General features: G+C 37.9%; 1 protein-coding gene across 5 annotated transcripts in view; it reads left to right on the forward strand.

The window, feature by feature from the left end:
- The window catches only part of LOC126763171 (FERM, ARHGEF and pleckstrin domain-containing protein 2), a 72,586-nt gene extending 50,621 nt beyond the window's left edge, over positions 1-21,965 (forward strand). For 2 of the 5 annotated variants that reach the window (XM_050480460.1, XM_050480451.1), the window contains 4 exons: positions 515-621; positions 826-941; positions 1,007-1,241; positions 1,763-17,818. In XM_050480460.1, coding sequence (XP_050336417.1) covers positions 515-621; positions 826-941; positions 1,007-1,241; positions 1,763-12,993 — 11,689 coding nt within the window. In that variant the 3' untranslated portion in view covers positions 12,994-17,818. Of the gene's footprint in view, positions 1-514; positions 622-825; positions 942-1,006; positions 1,242-1,762; positions 17,819-18,720; positions 18,981-19,063; positions 19,536-19,603; positions 20,117-20,398; positions 20,420-20,741; positions 21,184-21,253 lie in introns of those variants that run through there. The other 3 variants (XM_050480468.1, XM_050480477.1, XM_050480486.1) reach the window with 3 other exon arrangements.
- The last annotated feature ends 2,308 nt before the right edge of the window (positions 21,966-24,273 follow it).

Genomic DNA, 24,273 nt, shown 5'->3' on the forward strand with positions numbered 1-24,273 from the left:
TTATTTTAAAGTTATTATAAACTTAATGCGCTTGTGTGCTTCTTTTTTGTGCTGTTACTTTTATCTTATCTTCATTTATGGAAACTAAAGTTTTATTTACTGTGAATATGCCTAATGATTTCTGTTTACAAATTTTATGTGTGTAGAGTTAATTTTGTAATTTGTAGACAACTGGTTTATATCTACAAATGAACATTTTATTCTTTGTTTTATTTTTTTTATCTTAGTTATAGTTAGTCATTTCTTCTTTGTATTTAATTTTGTTGTTATTTGTTTTTTGATTTAATTTATTTGTTTAATTTTTTGTTAATAAGCGTTCTGTAGATTTCTTCATAAAATAGAAAAGATAATGAAACGTTCTTCAACTAAACAGTTATAAATGAAAATTAACAAAACACAAAATAAAAAGAGAAAGAATTTGAAACTTAATAAAAAACGCATTAAAATAAAATAAAAACATAAACGAGCATGCAAATAAAAACGTGGTATCCTCTTGTCTTTTCTTTTGCTGCAGGTCACAGTCATTCCGGCAAGGGCCTTTGAATGCTAGTAGCCGAAGTCAGTCGCATACGTATGTGAACTCCAGCATTTCAGCCAATCCCCTTCTCCCAATTGACACTGGTTTGTATTGTTTTAAGATTTTGTGTTTTTCATTTAATATTTTTCTGTTTGTTTCTTTAGTAATATATGTATGTATTAGATATTCGCAAGTGACATTTGCTATTTAATGTTATCATATTATATTGAGAAACTTAGTTTATATTGTATATAAATGAATAATTCCCATTTTATGTTTTTTTCTTCCATCTTTGTTGCGCATTGAAGCGGACTGGGATTATCGCAATCAATGCACCGCCTCGACGACGCTTTCTCTGACGAAGAAGGCAGCGGATACCTTGGATCGCCGACAAGACAATCCTACAGACCACACGCGTTCTCAAGTAAAAAAATTGTTTTTTCTTAATTCAATAACAACAATTTATTTGTGTCCTTGATGTGCGTCTAGGTCACAGCAGCCCAGGTGGAGATCTATCAGACGAAGAATTATGCTCCGGAATCGCCAACATTGGCGGAGGAACAGCAACACCACTCGGCAGCGGCTATGGACCAAATGAATTCGAACCGCTCTGTCTCTCCTCAGGGTCCGGGGTCGTGGACTTCGCTCAATCACAACAGTCAGCAACACAGCAATATACGCGCCCAAGATCAGGCTCGTGCGCATCAAGGAGATCACAATTTAGGTGAGTCCAACATATCAAAATATATTAGAGCAGACGAGTTCTCAGTTGCAGTATTTAATTTTTTTTTTATATTATTGAATAAGTTAAAATTATATTTACCTAGCGATTTATTTTACTATTTAGTATTGATTATTATATATTTGTTGTGAGTTGAATTCATTTGATATTTTGGTCCTTCATACCACAAATTATGTGCTTAAATTTTTATTGGATCCAATAATCTCGAACTGAAGTGCAATGTGCAATTGGAAAGATTCGACAAAAAAGAAAAAGAAAGTTTTCTTCAGTCTGCAATTGTTTCTTCTTTATATTTTATTCTATATACCTGTGTTGATACCCTGATTTCAAATACATTTACTAGAAAAGAAGTGTTTGTGCATGGATATTAATTTCGTGATTTTCGGTTACATATTTATGGTTTGTATTGATATCTTTGAAAATATATCTTGGAATTGCATTGCCTAACTGTATATTTCTTCAAAATTTCGTTGTACTCTGCGGAATGCGGCGTGTTGGTATAGGTCTGAGCCACTTGTCCCACTTATACAGCAGCAGCACCCCTCGTCGAGTCTCAGTGGCATCTCAAGCGTATGTCCCTGTGTCGCCGCAGCTCATGCACACCAACACCAGCAACAGCAACACCATCAACACTATCACAACCAACACAGTGGGTCTGTCGGTGGATCTCAGCAGCTCTATGGAGTTGGAACAGGAGGAGGATTTGGAGGAGGAGGAGGAGGAATTAGTCGAGGAGGAAGCGGATTCGGACTTGACAGCATCTACAACCAATCGGGAGAGTATGGTATCAGCGGCACCGGGCCCTGCCCTTCATCAGCAGCTTCGGTCACAGGAGTCCCAATCGCAAACTGTCACCCCAGTCCATTATAGCAGTACCAATTATTCGATGTCTAAACAGTGTTTGCTTAATAATAATAACTCAACTGAAACTGAAACAGATAACATTATATACACCGACATAAACGATATTGGGCATTATAAATATCCTGACTTTACGAGTATTACCCCCAAACCCGAAAATAAAATATCCAATTCCGAAAATTTAAATCTGAATGATCGTAACGACATTTATGCGACCGTTAATCGCAAAACTAAATCCAAATCACGTGAGAAACACTTTAGTGATGAGTTTATTGATGAATCCATATTACAGTATACACGAGCTAAACAAATGGGCATGACGGATATGCAAGAGCAAAACGGTCATTTCGAACCTGAACGCGGGTTTTCGAGTCTTAATTATCAATATCACAATGACTTAAACCATCCGTCTGACTCGTCTTCGTCATATTTCGGAACTGGGTTCGGTACTAAACGCTATGCGACCGCAGAGCGTGCTAAACTAACTCATTCCGAAAACTATCTTACACCGTCAATGGACTCACAGAGCTCTGTGTCGGGCATAGGAGGTGTAACGACACGACGACATACGCACTCACTGCCTCGCAACTCCGAACTATCCGGTGTAGACTCTGTGGATTCCTATGACAGTCACTACATCACTCATCATGCTCACTCGATTGGCAATTTGCGTCCCAACACAAATATTACTAACAGTTATTTAATATTCAACGATAGTAAGCCGGTCAGCTCTGCTGAGGAGCGCAGCACCGCCGGTTCACCATTGAATCGTTTTAAGACTTCGTCGGAAAAACTCGAATTTGAAATATCTTCCGGCAACTTGTACTCTACAAGCCAGTATAATAAGGAGGCATATGATGGGGAGAACATTTACGACCAAGTTGAGAAGGAGTCCTGGTTGAAGAGTAGTTCTTGCAAAGATCTATATGATTTTTCTTCGTTTTATGAAAGCGAAAAGTCCAAGCCAATGACTGCTTTCGACAAGGAGTTCCTCTCGTTTAATCGTATTGACTCTCCCGTTACCCGTTACGATGATTCGAGACATTCATTGTATATTACCAAAAACCATTCAATTGATGCCACTCAAGACTTTTCCCCATTGCCCAACTCAAAAGTATATTCCTCTAGTTATCCAGGCAGTACATATAATACTCAAGATCACCAGCACAAGCGTGCTTACGGACATCAAGTTGACTATGGTGGTTCCCAAGACGATATTTCACAGGATAGTTATGAGCTCCTTGAAAAATATGACATTGACTTTTTCAGTGGTCATCGCCGATCAGATGATCATATGCGATCGTGCTCGCTTGATTCAGGTAACTACATACCGAGTGATGATGAGTCAATTTCGGAACAACATAAATATCGTTCTGCTATGGATGTCAAATGTAAGTCCGCTGTTGATATCATGAATGAAATTTGGGACTCTGAAGATCCGCGCTACTTGCCACGTGAGAAGTTATGCGTGAAGTCAGATGGTAGCTTTTATAAAAAGGTCAAAGAGGCTCTTTCTCGCACTTCTAGTCAAGAGAGTCGGAGTGAAGTTTTTGAGACGAAAATGTCGCGTAGTTCAGACTCCAGCAAAAAATCGCGGGACAGTTTGTATCACACCGACAGCAAAAAGTCGCGTGAGACAACCAAGAGTAAGACGTCAGTGGCATCTAGTCAAGACTCAAAAGAATCATTGATAGGAGACTGTTTCGGTCGCAACTATGAGATGCCAACCACCACGGGAAAAAAGCTAAAGCATTTAAATAAAAAGGATCAATATGAAAAATATCAGCAATCTAGTCAAGAATCAAAGAGTGATTACTACGACGCCGTGGAAGGTGTCGAAACTGATAGTCTCTGCGGACGGCCAAAAGTAAAAAGCCACGATTGTTTATTGTCTGACACACACAGCTCGACTGCAAACAGCTCGTTTTACGACAGCCGTGACACATATTCAACGTTTCCGAGCAATAAGTCACACAAAACATCCAAAGTACATTCGATCAGTCTCCAAAATGTAGAAATTGAGAGGAATACTAAATCATTTGGAAGCAAATCACCAGATGCAGCTTCGACACCAGCATCAGGTAAGAAATGCAAAGAAAAAGAAATTCAGACCAACGACTCTATTGATCAGACTGCACCAATTAAAAAAGTTGACTCCCAGTCGTCGAAAATTTCTGCGTTCCGGCGACGTTCAGACAGTGAGAATATTTTCAGCTTCGATCAGGATCGCATTGAATGCATTCAGAATTATACCAAACAGTGGGAAGTACAAGGCAAAGAAGAAAAGACCAAACAGAGCCCAGAGTACCCCCTAACACCAGAACTAGTGTCAGAATTCGAAAAACAACAAGCGCGTGCTGCTAAGCAAAAAGTAACTCGTAAAGAGGAGTTGATGGCTAAAACCCATTTTGAAGAGTACAATCCGATTATGGCTCCTCTTAACTATTCACATGCTACAGTGGAACGCACTAAAAGTGATCCCAATTCATTAGCGAATCGCGCTCGTCTTGGTAGCAACTCTCGTCGTCATGTGTTGATGCATCAGAAGTCCATAGACTTAACTCCAGCCGATTCTAGTGATGAAGATTATATTTACAAGCAAATACCAAGTGCTCCACCGCTTTGCAAGGCACATGGTAATTTTGAGATTCCAAAGTGTTTCGATGTGCCCCCAGTTTTGCCGGATATTCCAAAAACCGGTTTTGAATTGCCAAAGAGTTTCTTCAGAGAGTATGACAGACGTTTTCCAAAAGTCTTGAAAGATGACATTCCATACGTTTTACATAAGCGCCATATTATGAATGGCACAGCTCCTTCACTTGGTGAAAAGAAACATACAAAACCAAAATCGCCGAAATCACCAAAGTCCCCAAAATCGCCAAAATCTCCAAAATCACCAAAGACGGAAGCTACAAAAGCTGTGACTTCGACTAGTCAGGTCGCTGACTTTCTACCGGACATATTGGACAGCTTGCTGCCAGCAGAAACTAAAGAGTTTCTATTTACCCAAAACATTGATCTCTCTAAAGTAGATCCCATAACTTTGGAAGTTAATAAGTCCATACCGACTATCGAATTATCTTCACCTAAGCGGGATATTACTAAACAAATGGATCCATCTTTGTTGGAGAAATTAAATAAAAAACTCAGTCAAATAGAAAGTGATTCCGCAACTTCATCTCGAACCGAAAGTATACAGCAACAAAAGAATAAACTTGAGCAAAAACAAATAGAACTTATACAGAATCTGCGGAAAGAACTACAAGCCAATACTAGGAAAGTGGTAAAGCCCCGTATAATACCAAAAACAAAAATATCCAATAAGCCCAAGAAAGCCAAAACTCGCATAACATCATTCTCCTCCGACGATGAAAGTTTGGATTCAGACGATGTTTTTGGTTCGGCTGAAGCCATACCCGCTAGACTTGAGTTTTCACCTCCTCAGTCACGTAAAGAAATAGAACCAATATTGCGCATTGAACAGAGCCGTTTGATATCCGCTGCATGGGGTCGTGGACAGACTATGAGCTCAACTGAAATTGAGGGATCACCGCCACAATGCCGTCGGCTTGCTGAACTGGAAAGTCGTTACCATACACAAAAACTTGATCCACAATATGCCAATACCACAGAATTAAGACGAATTTCTGAGAGATCGATTTCCATTCCGTCCTCGGAAGACGAGCCACTGCACATTCCAACCAGACGTATGGACGAGTGCACTAACGATTATCAACGCAACGAAAATATTCCGTCGCCAATATTAGAACACGCCGAATTTTTCCGCAGTAACGATGATATTTACGAAACTTGTCAAGAGGAAAAAATAACGGAATCAGATATTGATTATACTCTTAAGAAGAAATCATCACCACGTACTGAAATGCCAAAATCAAAAGCTAAATTTATTGAAGAAATCATAGATTCTTCAATAGTTATGCGATCTAAAGGTCATGCACCGATTCTTTTCGCACATGCCCGTCTAAATTTGTCCGAAGGTTCGGTATCACTTCAGCGACAAAAAGCTACGCAAGAGTCACCAACAACCGAGAGGCGTACCAAGAGCCTAGATACTCCAGTCATATCACTACACCGACTTCCACCTATGAACGCATTTTCGTCTAAAGATGATACAGTTGGATTTGAGGAGGAAGCTGAAATATTGGAAGAAAAGTCACTGGAACGAGGAAGTGGTGTTCAGCAAGATGATGATACTGCTGACAGCATACACTCTTGCGCTGGCTCTATACCGACACAAACGAGTTATCATACTGCAGGAAAAGATTCTTTACTGAATACAGTATCCATTGATGAGGAAGAGATACAGTTGTTAAATCAGTTAAAGTTTATTGAGAAAATTGCATTGCAAGGTGTTAAAATAAAAGCAAAGAAAAAGTCGAAGATGAGACTTAGGAGTGGAGATCACTTAATATTGGATATACCTAAGTACCGTTTCACTGACTGGTCGCCCTATAGCTCAGCCAATAGTTCTCGAAAAACTTCTCCGGGTGTTTCGCGAGCTAGTAGTATCGAAAGTACTGGTAAAGGTAAATTTAAAATTGGACCAAAGTCTCCAGAGAGTACAAAATTAAAAGCGGGAACATCGCGAAGTCGTCCAGAATCTCGACGTACCAGTGTGGACGATAGTAAGGTAAAAGATGGAAAAGGAAAAAAATCAAGTCCAAAAGAACGTCCTCGTTCCATTGAAGCTCGTCGCCTGAGCAAGGATAAAAGCAAGTCTCAAGAGGAAACAGAAGCAGATATTGCTAAACGAAAAGAACGACAACAAAAATTATATGAGTCTGCCATGAAACAGACCATAACTATGCTTAGCCCTGTTAAAGATTCACTGCCACCATTCCCAGCCCCTGAAGATAAAATCTCAGTGAAGACGGATGGAGATAAAATTATAATAGAAACAGAGTTTAAGAGCAAGGCTGAAGATCACGTTTTAATAGCGAAATCTCCACGAAAGTTGGACACGTCGTTAGTAAAATTTAGTCGCAGCTTCGATGAAGGACGTAGCCCAGACAAGTTAGACAAAGCCAATCGCAGCTTCGAAGATCGTAATAAATCTTTCGAAGAATCTGAAAAATCAGACGTACCGGATGACATGGTAATTAAGTCACCTAAGAAAATTGCCAAAAGCCAAGAGATGAAACAAAAAATTGAAGGAAGTGTTGTGCATAAAAAAATTGATAGTAAGTCTAGTAGTTTGGAAAAACCTTCTGAACATCATTATTTGGGAACTGATATAAAGGCAAAAAGCCTTGATGATAAAAAACCGGCACCAACTGCAGAACCAAAGAAAGTTGATGAAAAATCTACCACACGAAGTGCTATAGGTGATCGGCGCATGTTTGCACATCAGTACAATGTTCACGAGGATATAGATATGCAAGCAGTTATTTCGGAAAGACGATCATTAGAAATACTAAAGAGATCTTTGCCATCCGAAGATACAAAAGAAAGTGAAGGTACATATAGCCGTAAACCATCCACGGCAGAGAGCTTGGATTCATTTGTGTCAGCGGATGATAGTCATTCACCAGCAAGCAAATCTCCAGTTCCACCAGAAGTTTATCCACATCGCGTACCAACAATTGAATGCGAAGAACCGTCTATTGAAGAAGATGATAACTCGGGAGAATGTCGTCATTTAAAAGTGTCTCGTCAAGATACTAACCGATTAAGCTTGGATCGTAGTCGTAGCGATGAGACAGGCTCGTGGATTACTGTTGAGTGTGATGAATTCGTTGGTTCGGATACTTCTGATAATGAACCTCGTACATTGGAGCCAGATCGTAATATACTGGAGACACAAGCAACCTTGGAGGATGCTATTCCGCTGGAATATTCCAATTGTGCTACACCAACATCCGATTTAAATATTTTAGTAACTCCACCAAATACGAGTCCATTGATCGAGAAATCTGTTTTAGAAACTTTTGAAAAACAAGCTGAAACATCCGAAACTAAGAAGAAACATAGCTTAGAGAAGCAAAGCGACAAATCTAAAAGTTCTGATTCGTGGACAAGTGGGGAAAAAGATGTTAGTCCTCATCGTGGTGAACATCATCATGATTGGAGTCTATCTGTAAGTGGTGGGAAGGAGAAAAGTTCTATGGACGAAGAGTCCAGTGTAAGCTGTTCCATCGCAAGACCTTTGGGAATTTCCCAAGATTTTGGAGATATTGAAGAAAAGAAATGTCTAGAACTTAAACAAAGAATGTTAAAATTAGAAGTAGGTAATGAGGGCGAAGTAGGAGAAACACATATTCCGACTAAAACAAGTCCTACCGGTGGTTCAAATGAAACCACCCCAACCAACGAGCCAAAAATTATAGTAAAGAAACCAACAACCCCAACTTTAGAGAAACAAAGTCCAATAGATTTGGGCATAAGCACTGAAAGCTTTTTGGATCCAATTGATGAAAAACTAACAAAACTTCTTCAACGAAATGAAGATAGTGAATCTAGTTCTGGTGCCTCGAAAAAACCACCCAAAATCGAAAAACCTGCACGTACTAACGTCGGCAAAAAACTGGCGGTAGTCAAAACGGATGGTGGTGATAAGACTGGAAAATCGGGAAGTAGTTCACAGGAATCAAAGTCAAGTTTTGACTCGAAAGGATCGTTAAGTGTAGAATCTCGTGGATCCTTTGAAACCGAAAGTAGTTCTGGATCAATGGGCGCGGCACATCGTAGAGGAGAATTAGTACAGAAAGAGCAACAATCAACATGGAAGCCGTTTCCTATAGAAAGCTCTGGCAGCTCTAGTACAGATGACCCTTGGCATCACGTTGAAACGGATGGTTATGAGCGATACGATGCCAACAATCCTTTACGTGATTCTTCTGACAGCGATTTAAAAGAGGTATCACCAGATGACCAAAAGGAAAGTGACACCAGTTTTCAAGATGAATTAAATGATTTCCCAACTACATTTGGGTATCCTTCAATGACAAGCTCTTTAAGTGGAATCGGAGTAAACCCAACGGATATAATTGGTTATACTACCGGTTTTACATTGGGAAGAACATTATCTCGGATATCTGAACGTAGTACAGCTTCAGAAAAATCTAGTATGGAAGACGATGTTAGTAAGGCATCTACTCATTCTGTAAGTATGCGAGATGAATCTGTTGGTTCTACAGATCACCAACCAAGTTTAAGCTCAGATTCTCGAAGCAATACCAATTTGGCTTATATATCAGATGCTGATCGACGTACATCGGCCGAGATGCCAGAAATTCCTTGTGACTCTGCAACTGGCGATAGGCTCTCTAGTATTGGCAGCTTTAACGAACCGAAATCTCCGATTGTTGTGACCGGTCGCTTTTCTGTCACTCAAGTCGAAGAGCAACAAGGCGATGATGTAGACAGACACACCCTTATGTGTCTTTCAAATGCAGGAAGTCAGGATTCAGAAGATTGGCCACTTCCCGAAATACCCTTCGATCATGTACCAGTAAAACCAGTAGAATCTATCTATCAAATGCCAGATCTGGATAAACCTGTGCCGAAAACATTTTGTTGGAAAGCCAGTAAATCATTTCAATCGCAAGATTCGCAGGACTGGCCTTCCCCGCCGCCAAGTGCTATGGAACCTCCATTAATAATTGAAGATATTGAAACATATTATGCCACGGAGGCACAAAGTGCTGATCAAGTAATGGTAGAGTCTTTCACAGCAACCGATAAGACAGATGATGACATGCAATCACAAGCTGATGATAGGCTCTCCAATGAAGACTTCCCAATTACTCCTCCTGATGTGGCGAAAGTTTTACCTTATGAGGATACGGCTTATTTAATGTCGGCAGCATTTGAAGATAAAGATTTCGGTAATGAGGATACTCAACATGACACTCCAACATGTCTAAGTTCAACCTTGAGTGCGGCGTCTTGCCTCTCGTCTTCATTTAATGTAACTTGTTCATCCTCCCAAAAATCAACACAAATCTCTCCTATTAGAAAAGATTCTAGTCCCGATTCGGTAATCATATCCCAACCAACACGCTCACCAACCATCCGAAGTCCAATTTCCGAAGATGAGGTTTTATCAAGTGATGATGTGTTTATGCCCGGTACTGTAAAAATTCAATTACCAACAGACGAAAATCGTGCAACCGAATATTTGCGAAAGTTGTCTCGAGGTTCAAATAACTCTGATACCTCTATTGATGATATTTTATCAACATCTGGAACATTTATGGAAGACCAGACCACCGTACGACGTAATTATGAATCACGTCTCAGTACAGGTTCTTGTAAACGGTGTAGCCATTCTAGTCATTCCGAAGAGGAAACAAGTTCAATTGGAACTGATTTAGACGGCACGGTGCGTATGGGTTTACAACAGAAGAAATGTACACATAGCTCTCATTCGGAAGACACATCGATTGGATTGAGCATTTCTGAGTGGTCAACGGGCACCAACACAGTCCGCCAATACGCGAATCTCTCTGGGTCAGATAGTCTCTCGGCAGTGTCAACCCAATCATGTGCGAAAAGTGAGAAGTCAAATCATACAAAATCTAGTATGAGCTCAATAAACAAATCGGCCGAAAGCTTGAATGAACAAAGTGGAAGTTTTTCAAAAGGACTTTCTGGTGATAATGGTTCATCTGATGGTATGCGCTATGATATACTATCAAACTCTGAAACAGAAAAAATGTCTGAAGCTACTTCGGCGACAAAAAGCGACGACACTACACTGACCCTTACAGAGATGGCTCAAACAATGACTGAGTGGTCTACGTCAAGCAGCCGCACTTTGGTGGGGCCTCAACCTGGAGAAAACCCTCAGGATCCAAGAAGCGGAAGAAGAGGCAGCTACATAGACTATGTACCACTGAAACAGCCGCGAGGAATTTCTAAAAAGTCCCCCAGTGAAGAGTTGCGTACTGCTATTCCGCAAGTACACCGTAGGAGTGCAAGTAATGGCAATAATGGTCGCACTACTTTAGATGAAACGGGACAAAAAGGTTCCACTCCGAAATTAGGTGACCACGGACGACAGAATTCATTATCTCGTTTAATAAAATTGGAAGAGAAAGAAGTTGCTACAGAGCATACAAGTGCTGCGCGAAAACGACGTTCACTGGAAATGATGTCAAAGCTGTACCAAAGTCAGGATATATCTTCAGAAAGTGAAGCTCCTTTCGTAGAGCGATTATATTCTCCTAGTGAAAAGCTAACAGAGCGTTATCAAAGTCAGGAATTCGTTCCGTTGCATGGAGCCACAGCGCAAGCTCAACAAATAAACACTACAATTCAAAAGTCAAAAGCTTCACCGTCACCTATAAAACCAAGAGCACCGCAGCCCCCCACAAAACCAAAGCCACAAGTAACACGGCCATTAATGCAAGCCTTGTTAAAGCATATGAAAGCAGTTAGTAAAGCCGAGGAAACTTCCGCTTCAGCTTCCATATCTGAGGCATCGACATCGTCGCAAGTAAGTTCTTCCAAGAAGGCTCCTCCGCCACCTATACCAAATATACCACCCATTACGTCACCAAACGATTTACCACGAACTCATTCAGTAGGTCAACTTCCTGATAAGCCACTCGCGAAGCATCATAGCTATGATGATAAAACCATGTCTAAATCACAAATACGAGAATACAAAACCAACAAACTTCGACAATCAAACTCTTTTCATGAGCACATGTTGTCGAAGTCGCAGCAATCTTCCCAAGAATCAATGCCACCGCGTATTGACGAGGAGTCGTCGATTGGCGGAGAGGGTAACGGTGTATCGTCAGCTACCACAACAGTCACCAATTACAGTGAAAATACCACAAGTACAGAAACGTCGTCTCCTATGTTACCGCAGCGGGCAGAAAAGCTAGTTAAATGCTCACCATATTATTCAAGCAGCTTGAGCTCAGAATCGCCCCCAAATCAATTGGTACAAAAACCACCACGAAAAAGTTCAATTACACGGAATACCATGATTAAGAGTCCACCAAGCGGCAATGACACTGATAGTTCTATGGACATACGAACACAAGATCCAAAACTGCGTAACAAAGGATACCGTCGAAAACGACAAGTGCCGACCAAAAGAATGCGTTCGACGGAGCGTGCTTTAATAGAACAAGAGAGCTCCGAATGCTCAGAAGGTTATTTACCAGAAATCGACTCTGGTAGTTCCGATCCCTCATACCGACCAGAAGATCAGTATTTAGAATTTGACGAAGAATTAGAACATGAGCAAGAAACCGACGAGTACGATGATTACCCTCAATATTCTGGCGCTGCTTACGCAACGTCCAGCAAGTTTGAAAGTTTGGACATGACGGATAATGTAGATGAAATGGGCTTTCCACGATACGACCGTTTGAGTCACATAACCAATCCAATGTATCACACACAATTAATGCAACCACTGACAAGCCAGAATGGGGCGACGAAACCCGCCCCAGCCAATCATCCAATGCCACCGCCAAATGGCCAACCGGTGAAACCAGCGCGTACCAAAAAACGTCAGCTAAAGCGTGAGGAATCAGTTACAAGTGAAGCTACTGTAGAAAAGCTGGAAACAACGCTTAAGCCAGAGCAAACCCACATTCGACCATTCCTCACTCCTGAGGACAGTGAAGTTGAGAGCAAAGATGGCCTCTCAGATGACTTTGCGAATTCAAGCGAGGAAAGCAGTGGGTTTGCACAGGCAACTGGTACGATAAGACGCATCACTGACGGCACATATACGCAATACGGCGGCGATATCGAGTTACCGTACCCAGACTTTCTTTCAGACTATGAGAATGAACCAATTGAGTATGAACGCTATGCATGTGGTTTGGATATACGCGTTGACCCGCCGCCAAAGTTTGACGATTCGGATAATTTAAGCGACCACTAATGGAATATATCCACACAATGAAGTTTTGAGTTTGAGTTGAGCTCTAAACTGATGGTATATGAAACAACATGGCACTAGTGTAAACGTGCTCTTACGTAGTTGAAATAAATATATGTATGTATACATATGTAGAAGGCATTGTAATCAAAACTTATTGGTAGTAGCAAATGTAAAGGGCAACGCATCCTTAAATAAGCGTTAGCGCGTTTGAAGTTTAGCAAAGTTGTTACACAAACAAAAGTCGATCTTGAACTTGTTTATAAAAAATTGACTAATACTCTCCAAATCATCTTATATTCAATTGAGACTGATTTATGGTGTGAACTGCTGCAGCCATTTTGCTTTCGACAAATCCCCATAAAGTTTATAAATATTAACACGAAATAATTTTAACTAACTAACGAGCGAAAAATAAAATTTTAATTAAATTCCTTATTTGCCTGATTTTAAAATGGCCAAACTTTTTTAACTACAACAACATAATCGTACGTAATGTAGAAGTTTTGCGAAAACGCTAGTAGCCTGTAAGATGAAAAGTAAAAAATAGTTTAAAACGAAAACAAAAACAAAAGCATACAAAAATCATGAACATCTGTTGTAAGTTAAAGGTTGAGATTATCTAAAGCTTGCTAAAAGCAACAAATATAATATAATCGTATTAAAAATGTTACATTTTAATGCACTGTTTACTCATCGAATAATTCTGAATCAAAGAAGCAAACTTGAAGACATTTAAAATAGCTAAATATATAAAGCAACTTAACTGCACACACTACACACACACACAAACAGAACCTTAAAAGAACATTGCTAATATATATGTATTATCGATTAAGAGGTCAAGTATTGAAAAATAATGAAACGATGGTAATTTATTTGAGATCACATACATTGCTACTATCTTTAACATAGTATGACGCTACCAGATTATGAAGACGAGTTTGGGATACGAAATGTTCTATTATAAATCAAATTTCATATGTTGTTTGACAAAAATCTGCAACTTGATTATCTCAATGCTGAATCATTTCTATTGGCAATGGTTTGCGGTCGATTGGACTCGTTTTGGCAATTACGTTGCGTCCGAGCTACGCAGTAATTACAGCAGTACAGCAAGTGTGTTGCGTATTTGCTGGTACTCTGCTGATGTGCAGACGAAAATTTAGTGTTGCCGATTTTTTGCACAAATTGCGCCAGTTACAGAAGAACGTTATACTATTGCAAGTGTTGCCAAAATTCGCGCAGCACGTGAACACTGCTGTCGTGATTGCCAACAATTTTTATGTTTTTATTTTATTCAATTATTTCTAATAAATTTAAAACATTCTAATTGGTAAATGGTTGAATCGGCTAAACCTTCGTCGTGAAAGTTTATACCATTGTATCGTAAATCAAAAAAATTATCGGAAGCAATATTTACTCGAGCTTAAAAGTAATAATCATTCGGAAAATTCGTAAAATATTTCGCACGTGCCTACATTTTGTGCATTTGAATTTTAGAGGACACATGCATCCGCATGCCTTAGAAAACGGTTATATTTTAATATGAGGTCAAAAAACTGCATCATCATCGCTGATCAGCTGTTCAGTACATAACAGATTTTTATTTAAATGTTAAAAGAAGAATAAATAGATTTTTCAAATTTAGCACTGGTACCGCGTACTTTCTCTGCCAAAGACACACATTTAAAAAAATTCTTCATATCTGACCGTCACCGAAGTTATAGCATTTTAAGAGGTAAATTGGTTCGAAAGACGCGCGTTATTATTACATTATACAATGAGGTCAGTTTGATACGCAAATTCCTATTAGAATGTTCAGAAGAAGTTTTTTTTTTATTTTTCACACCCTTTATATTATTGTAAACCAAGTTTTTTATGTCATAAACTTCGGATCTCGTCAGTCTTTCAGCTAATAAAAGTTGTGCTGACAAAAATACTTACCAAAAACTTTCAGTTAAAATTGAATTATTAATAAAAACGGAGAGTGATAAATAAATAAGAAATATAAGAAACTGCCACGAAATCCCACAGCTTTTCATCCAAGAATAAAAAGGAAAGCACACAATTTGTACTTATCTTCTAATCGGTATTACGCGCACACACACATAGAAGCGACAAAAGTTTTGGGATTTTTCTGGAAATCATCAAAAGTTTGGGATGTTGGTCAATCAAAGTATGAAAAAATACTCACTTTACAAGTATACATATATGTATATATGTGTCTTTATGTACATATAAATGCATATGTCTGGTGCCAAATTAATAATATTACACTAATTACAAGTTATTAGTGGAGTGCCAAGTTTTTTGTCTGATTTGTTTTTAATAGAAAATGAATTTATTGAAATGTGCTTTTACATACCTTAATCAAATACATAATAAAGTGCTTCCTAGTAAATTAGAAACATTGAAAGCAAATAAGATATTAAGAACTACTGCAACCTACTTTTAAACGTTCGATTATTTTATATGTTCGTTTCTTTAAGTTTAGAATATATAGTATATAAGAAAATAAAAGTTTATTAGATCCTACCTTGTATGTGATATAATAAACAACTAGAGCGACTATTCTGGTGTCGTCGTTGTTGTTGGTTGTTTCCATAAAATTTAAATTCAACATACCTAGGTTGATTAGTGCATTGAAAATAGCCGCAACTGGTGCCATAAATTGAAAACTTTTTGCTATATTATTTAACTCTGCCTGAGGCACAAAAACTATATTTTGTTGTCTTCGGTGAACCATTGCTCAACGGCAACATTTCAAACCTCTACAAGCAATATTGATTAGTTCGTTGTTTACCGCGCTTTACTGTGTTTTCTACAGAATTCTAAGTGGGCTGCTAATAAAGTATCAACAGAAATACATTTTGCAGTCAATGACATTTTTTCACAGTTTTTTCTAAATTCTAGGGCCCATTTTTGCGTCTTTTTCAGAGAGTAATTTGTGTATCTCACTTATTCAGAAGTTGGCAGGAAAAAAATCCGGCTGACTTTGTGAAATTTTCAAATTGGCAATTGGCTCACCACTAATGTCAACACTGAAGCTTATATAAAAAGGGGACAACAGAAAATATGATTAAAATTTGTGTTTTGATTTTTAATACTTTTAATCGCTAAAACAGTAGTTTAAAAATATATTATCTCTTAGGCAGGACCTTTTGGAAATTTAACTCATTTATGTTCTACATTTTTCGCTTTAGAGATTGGAAAAGTTTAGAATTCATTCTGGCATTAAGGCAAAAAAAAACTAATTTTTGTCCTCCAAACCTTACTAAACTTGTTTTTGATTTTACAAAAAAATATTATGATATTTTTAAACAAAATGGCTCAAACCATGAAACAAGAATATAGAACACAGAATTTCAATCTAAATAAAACTTGCTGGTGAAGTATCGAGGTATGATTTAGACTTTACATAATTTTTACGCGAAATGGCGGTTGGAAACACAAATGTTCATTTTTTTACCGCAAAAAATTAAATGAATGAAACAGAAAAAAATCTTACGTAGTTTCCTAGATAATAAATAAAGCTAAATTTTAAAATGGACCCACATAATAGTCTCCGTGTACCCCGTTTGCAAAGGGTTTCGATAAAAACGTGTTTAGAGGTTTACGTTGAAGTTGAATGATTCAAAAACTTCGACGCTACAGCAAATTGGATAGAGATTTTTTCACTGCTAACCGAAACCTAATGTGTTAAGTCAAAAAATAAGTTTCCAATGATTTAAAAGCCCTTTACTGGTTTATCTCCTTACAAGTATCTTTATACACCTTGTGGTGTATCTTTTAAAAGTGATGACCATGAAATATGATTTGTTTACAGATGAGTTATTTGAGAGTATATTTTGTAACACTATATGCCTTAAAATAAAAGAACATACCACTAAGTTAGCTAAAAACAAAAAATTGTGGTCGAAGCTTTGGAATTTATCTTTTAAATTTTTAAAGTGCTAAGTTTATGGAAGTTTCAGTTTCTGTTTTTTGGAAGTATATGTTTGTTGAATGGGAACCTCTTGTGGAAATTTCTAATTCTTACTTCCATTCTGCGTAGATATAGGTATGTTATATGCATAAATGTTATATGAAACCGTTTTTACTTAATATTTAATGGTTATACCCATCTGTATGTTTGTAAATTTAATATGATAGTTTTAAACTGATGGACGGATATCAAAATTTCTAATCAAAATCGTTGAATTCATTTGAATGTGCCAAATTTTATGATCTGTTGTCAATATCTACCGCATAAGTATTCCATGTAGGAGTGTTTTGTTGTTCGTAGTTTTAAAGTGATGCCACATACATGTGCTAAATTCTGGAATATATTAAAACAGAAATGAGAAATCCCAAAAATATATGCAGAATTTAAAGAAATTAGGTTAAGTGAAGGCACAAGTACTTAAGGATGGCAATGATGATGAAATAGAAAGTCAGTTATGCATTTAAGCGTATTAAGTAAAACAAAGCACACTCACACACTACACATAAAGACAAGGCTTTAATTCGATTGATAATTGAAATTTTAAATTTGTCAAATTTTTGCTTAAAACTTCTTATTGCGGACTTGGCTGCGAATATTCATTGTGGTTATATTTTGACTAAACAGAACTTGGGAATTCTCCATCTTTGCAGAACATATTTCCAATAATCGACTAGGCAAAACAAAATTACATGTACCACAAACATACACACATAATATAGCTAATGTCATGAATTATTAAATGAAACTCATAACACTTTCAAATTCAAAACAAAAAATGTTACAAACTTAATAACAATTCCATTAAAGATTACATAAAATAAATAAAGAAATTCAATAATCGATTTTTGTTTTAATTCTTCTCTATAACGGTAGGGTATTTAAGTTAGTCAAAATCTTAAGAAAGTCTCGAAAACTCCGATAAGATTTCAGCGGGATTTTAACGCCACATCAAACCATTCAAATTGCTTTAAATTTTTAATAATTCCACGAAAAACATACTATGGTGTAAACATGACATTATGCAGTTGTTTTCAATTGATTTTCCAACATTTTGTATTATATTATATCTTGCTCAAGAATATTGGAAACAGAGATGACGACAGTTTCGTTCCGTTATATCTTTTGAATTGCGTTTCAAGAATGAATAGGGGGTCTGGTGTAGACAGAAACATGAAAAAATACAATTGTTAATAATTTGTTTACAAAAGTAAAAACAAAGCATCTCTAAATAAGGTTTCGACTGGACTTGATAGAAATTTGAAAAAAAAATCTAATTTTAAAAGTAATGGCTGTTTTGGTAGATCGATAGAATAAATAAAATAGTTATATAGATGACACTTATATGAAAACGCTATGAATGCGCATACGAAATTTCGTCTTCCCTAGCTTGGGTTTCCGGAATATCTTCCTTGGTGAATGGATCGAAACCAATGGTTTCATCATAAATTGTAATTTTGCTGGAAGCTTAGATTTAGCTATAGCTTTAGCTTAGAATTAAAAAATAAATAAATATGGCATCTTGTATTACATATTTGTTCAGCAATTTGCTGTAAATCTATTTGTTTCATGACAGATTTTGCTTCTTATCCAGTTAATTAAATAAATAGGTTTCTATTTCGAAACTAAATTAAAACTTACTTGTTAAGCCTCAATAGACGTATCTATGTGTTAGAGAATAAGTGTTAGAAGTCAATAATAAAAATAACTTAAAATATTAATAAAAACAACAAAAATGTTCACAGATTACCACGGTATCAATGGTAATATGTCACTGGATCGGCGCGGAGAAGTGGGCACACCACAAAATCGGTATGATCTAACGCTAGGCTCAGACAAGTCATCGTCATTATCCCGTTCCGAAGCCGGAACATATGATGTAATACAAGCCGAGATTCAGCATGCTAAGCGGCACGAACTGCCGACGGGCGTAGCCATGTCCAACAACAATAACGGGCAGCACAATGGCAGCTCATTAGATGTCGAAAGTGACTCAAAGAAGAGAGTAAGATATTGTTTCGATTTAATATAATTTTCAATTATTGTGTTCAAAGCATTTAAATACGAAAATACATTTTATTTCATTAGAAATGGCCCACAGAGAAATCATACTTTTTGGCAAAGGAATTGCTCATGACGGAGAGAACATATAAAAAGGACTTGGAAATATTAAATCGATCATTCCGCCAAGAACTCTCCGCACAAGATGTGGAGAACTTGCAACCTCTATTCGATTTTCTCGACTCCATGGCACAGCATCACAACACATTTCTACGCGACATCGAGCATCGCATGGTGCTTTGGGAGGGACGTGGAACGCACGATACCCATCGCATCGGCGATGTGATGATGAAAAATATCGCTGTGTTGCCTGTTTACGATGAATATGTACAGTCGCACATTGAAATCTTGCACTGTATGAACGAGATGTTCGAAACAGACGAGCGATTCCAACAGATCTACAAAGGCTTCGAACAGCAGAAATTGTGCTATCTGCCACTTGGTGAACTGCTACTAAAACCACTGAATCGCATACTACACTATCAACTCATCTTGGAACGTGAGTAAATAACCGATTCCTTTATGCTTTAAATAATAACTAATCATGATTTGTATGCTACTCTCCAGGATTATGTGATTTCTTCACTGAAGAGCACATCGACTATGCTGATTGCCAGGCGGTATATCACATTCTATTGAGAACCACCAAACAGATTCGTGAACAATTGCCTGAGTCGGAAAATTTCGTGCAACTCTGTGAATTGCAGCGAGACATAACTGGCTTCGATAAGTTGGTACAGAACCAACGGAGATTGATTAGACAAGGTTGTCTACTCAAGCATTCGAAACGAGGATTACAGCAGCGTATTTTCTTCTTATTTTCCGACATTCTACTTTACGGCACAAAATCGCCGATCGATCAGTCATTCCGCATTTTCGGACACGTCCCCGTGCGCTCTCTGCTTACAGAAAATGCCGAACACAATACATTCTCCATATTTGGTGGGCAATGTGCAATAACAGTGAGTGCTGGCACTACTGCCGAAAAGACCCTCTGGCTGGCAGAACTTTCCAAGGCGGCAGCAGACATCAAAAATAAGCCACCGACACAATTAACCTTAACTTCGCTGAAAAATTGCAGTGAGTAATCAGTAGATTTGTGATAATATTAACATTAATATGAATTAAGAAGTAACACTTCAATAAACGCGAAATTTAGCTTATATTTTGAAAATGGTTGAAACCCATTGAGGGTTTGAATTATTTAGGTGATTTTTGTATTTTTGGTTTTTAGTTCAGGTTTTGTTTTAACGGTAAAGAATTAACAGTCGTCTTTAGAAATATGTGTAACTTCTTAAATCATCGGAAAACTAGCACACTCCTTTGCATATATTAATAAACATATTCTTGTGGGCTGCCAAGAAAAGGACGATGTAATTCCATGTAAGTCTGTAAAACTAAATATATAGTATATACAAATACATATAAAAAGTCTCCAAAAGCTAGTACCAACACTTTTTGATAGAAGTAAGAGACGACAGAACTAGCAATCCCCAGAATTTTCGCTGGTAAATACTAGGAAATATGTCAGACCACAGCTATGTTTGACAGAAAAAACTGAGGTGTAATTAACGAAAACAATAAATTTTTTTTTGTTTTTTTTTTTTTCTAGAAAAGTTGCCATACTTTTCCCTTTGAAAAGACATCCAATTATTGTTACTCCAATCTTAATTGAAATAAATATATTTTGTTTTTTGTACGACAGGCTCGTCGGAAGAGGGTCTCGATCTGTGCGGTTTGACGAACGGACTGACCGCTCAACAGCTGCAGCAGCAACAACTAAGTTTACAAAACAAAACGCCACCCTCGCGCAGCAACACGGCTCTACACGTTTGCTGGCATCGTGGCGCAACCGTCGGCTTGGGCGATCACCTCATATCCGCCGAAAACCAACTGTCCGGCTATTTGTTACGTAAATTCAAAAACAGTTCCGGTTGGCAAAAATTATGGGTGGTCTTCACCTCCTTCTGCTTGTACTTCTACAAAAGTTATCAGGATGAGTTCGCTTTAGCGAGCTTACCTCTATTGGGTTATTCTGTGGGGCCACCAGGTCATCAGGATGCGGTGCAGAAGGAATTCGTTTTCAAATTGTCCTTTAAAAATCATGTTTACTTTTTCCGCGCTGAAAGTATACACACCTACAATCGGTATTTTGTCCCTTACAACTATTATTATGCTTTTTAAATCATTTATTCAAATATATTCCCACATTTACAGATGGCTGGAAGTCCTACGAAGCACTACGCAAACGCAAGACTTCAAGAATATCAATTCGAACCCAGCTCACTGAAGTTGAGTACAACCATCAGCAATAGTATTCAGCGTTAGTAATCCATAGGATTATGAGAATACAAAAAATATTTATGTCCGAAAAAGTGGTTGATGTCACATACTCACCAGTGAAGCATTAAATGATAACCAATTGCTACATCTACGCTTTAAAAAAGTGCCTTTAAGTATTGTCTCTGTTTTTACGCGTAAATACAAACATAATAACATTTTACAAACTGAACGACATTTATTAATATTTGGAATATCCTTAAAATGAACATATTTTTCTACATTATATACACGATGTATTTATATACTATTATATATGTACACATTTGTAATTTACAATTATAGATTTGATGTAGGTTCGAATGTCGTAAGTCTTTATAGTAATACGACTAAATTTAAATTTTTGCATTTATACTTTGTAAATATAAAGAAGAAGAAAATCGTATTTGCGTGACCAATTCCATTCTTGACGAGCAAAAGTGTTTCAATATTTTGATCGTCGGCTAGTATTATTTTATGTACTAAAATTTTAGCAATTCTTATACGAACCTTAAGCTGTACTTTACTAAGTTAATCTCGGAAGACAAAAGTTAAACAGCTATTCCCACTGCTAACATTGCTTAGTTTCAATCGCGACACTTTCGATTTTGATACTTTATTATTAATCCGCCTACATAATGTGTACATTACTTGCGACAATGTAACCGTTTAAATTTTAACTAATAAAACAATCTAGATCATGTACCAAATAAATGAAAAAAGTTGCGTTTTTTTTATCAAGAATACTATAATGTATAAATGATTTACGTTCTTCATCATAATTGCATCACCAGATTGGCACATGGAAACTCAGCACGGTAACTACAACCCACAAAAGGGGTAATGTTGTTGTTGTAGCGCGTAGGATATACAATATTTTTGGTTTAGGTGGGAATTGTAGGAGTTTAACATGCTACAATATCTTGAACGAAGTTGCGCAAGGGTCACTCTAGATTCTTTGGGCAACTCGAGCCCTTTGTCTGCTATGTGTGGTGGTTTAACCTCAAGTACGCCAATCACTGGGAGGGAGTCGATGAAGTTGTTAATGGGTCCACTGTGAATGTCGATCAGTGCTTGACTAAAATTAGTTGCGCCTATCCAATGTCGTCGAAGTAATCAAATAATGACATCTTTATGCTTCTGAGAGGCGCGTCGGCTTCAAGCAGAACACTACAGAGCTGTTTCCTGCTTCCAAGCAGAAACTGCTTGAAGAGGAGTGCTTATGTTCCTTAAACTACGAAGAAGTTGCGTTTTACTACATTCACACGACCATATCGATGCTTCTTTGTTAATTATCGGCCGGCCGAATGCCTAGTATGTTGCCATCGTTGCTGGCTAGAGATTTAAGAATTTTGTTGATTGCCAATAATCGCGGTCGTATGCGGCGTGAAGGAGTGCAGCATTATAAGCATTCGTAATTAGGACCGTAAGTGTGGTTTTCTATGTCAGAATTGGTTGCCACAAGCTTCCTGGTTTCGCTTGGAATATTCAATTGGCGCCACGTAGCGAAAAGAAGAAACGACTGGCGCGCTGTTGTTAACTCGGCTATAATCGCGTAAGCGGTGTCTACGCCAATTAAGAAGAAGAAGAAGCTTTGAAATCGTTTGAAAACCACCAACCGTTCAATTAAACAAAAAACGATAACCATACGCCCATCAAAGGTAAGTTACGAACGCCACGAATTCCCTCAAATCTTTTTCCGACTATTCATTGAGCATGAAAAAATCAAAACAGAACGAAGCACTCATAAAATGCACTCCAATCCTTATCAACAGCCTGTTGAAAATATCGATGATTACTAGTCTCTTCCTGGTAGCATTTCACTTGTTTAGAAGATTTTCGCGACCGCCAACTTATTATAGGCGACACGTATGAATCGTTGATTCCACCAAAAAGTGGAAATATCAAAAAAGTCGTTTTCTCTGTCTCTATATCCCTATGTATGCTTAAATCTTTAAAACTACGCAACAGATTTAAATGCGTTTTTTTTTTAATAGATAGGGTGATTGAAGAGTAAGGTTTATTTGTACTATAATAACATCCATTAAATAGTGGGGAAATACTGTTATTCTTGAGTTTTCTAATGTGATGTCGTAAATAATTGAATTTTTTCCGCTTACGTTACGTATTGTACCCATTGAAAAGGTCTACAGAAATGGTTTACGATGGTATATCTCTAATTATTAGGGATATCCCACATTTTTTGTCATTTACTTTTTACGACAAATAATGGCTAACTTTCGAAGCGATTTTAACCAATGCAATTAAATACCCTTAATACATTGTAGAAAAGAACTGCAACCAAATACGCAGTGCAATGGACTATAACTGGCTCAGTAATCAGCGAAGAATATTATACCACGTGCATTCACACAAGTTAGGAAAGTTCTCTGATCGCCATTACTTGGGAGGGGTCAGAAACGATTCTTTTACTTATGGCTCAAGCACTCATGACTTCCGGTCTTTGACGAAGTATCCTCTGGGTTTGAAGGCGAGTTAAAGTGAGAAAGAGGAATATTCCCTCCACAGGGTTCTGCGCTGGGTTTGGAACCCGCCACGTAAAAAACGCTTTCAATGAAAAAGTATAAACAGCCTGGGATGAGAGACCCCCTTTTGATGACGACCATGGCAAAGGAACACTCGGTCCCTTAATTGGGAAGGTGCCGCTGCCCAGCTGGCTGATGTCCTCGTGAAAATAAAGACTGACATCACCGCCATCCAGAATATGCGATGGACGGGAGAAGGACTAGGGCGAGTAGGTCCTTGTGGCATTTACTACAGTGGTCATATAAAGGAGCGCAAGTTTACTGTCATTCACTCCGGTGGATGAACGTCTAACCACAATCCACATTAAAGCGAAGTTCTTCTACATATCGTTGAATTGCGCCCACGTTTCGACGGAAGAGAAGGACGATGTG

Source organism: Bactrocera neohumeralis, chromosome 2, assembly GCF_024586455.1.
Source record: "Bactrocera neohumeralis isolate Rockhampton chromosome 2, APGP_CSIRO_Bneo_wtdbg2-racon-allhic-juicebox.fasta_v2, whole genome shotgun sequence".
Lineage (NCBI taxonomy): Eukaryota > Metazoa > Arthropoda > Insecta > Diptera > Tephritidae > Bactrocera > Bactrocera neohumeralis.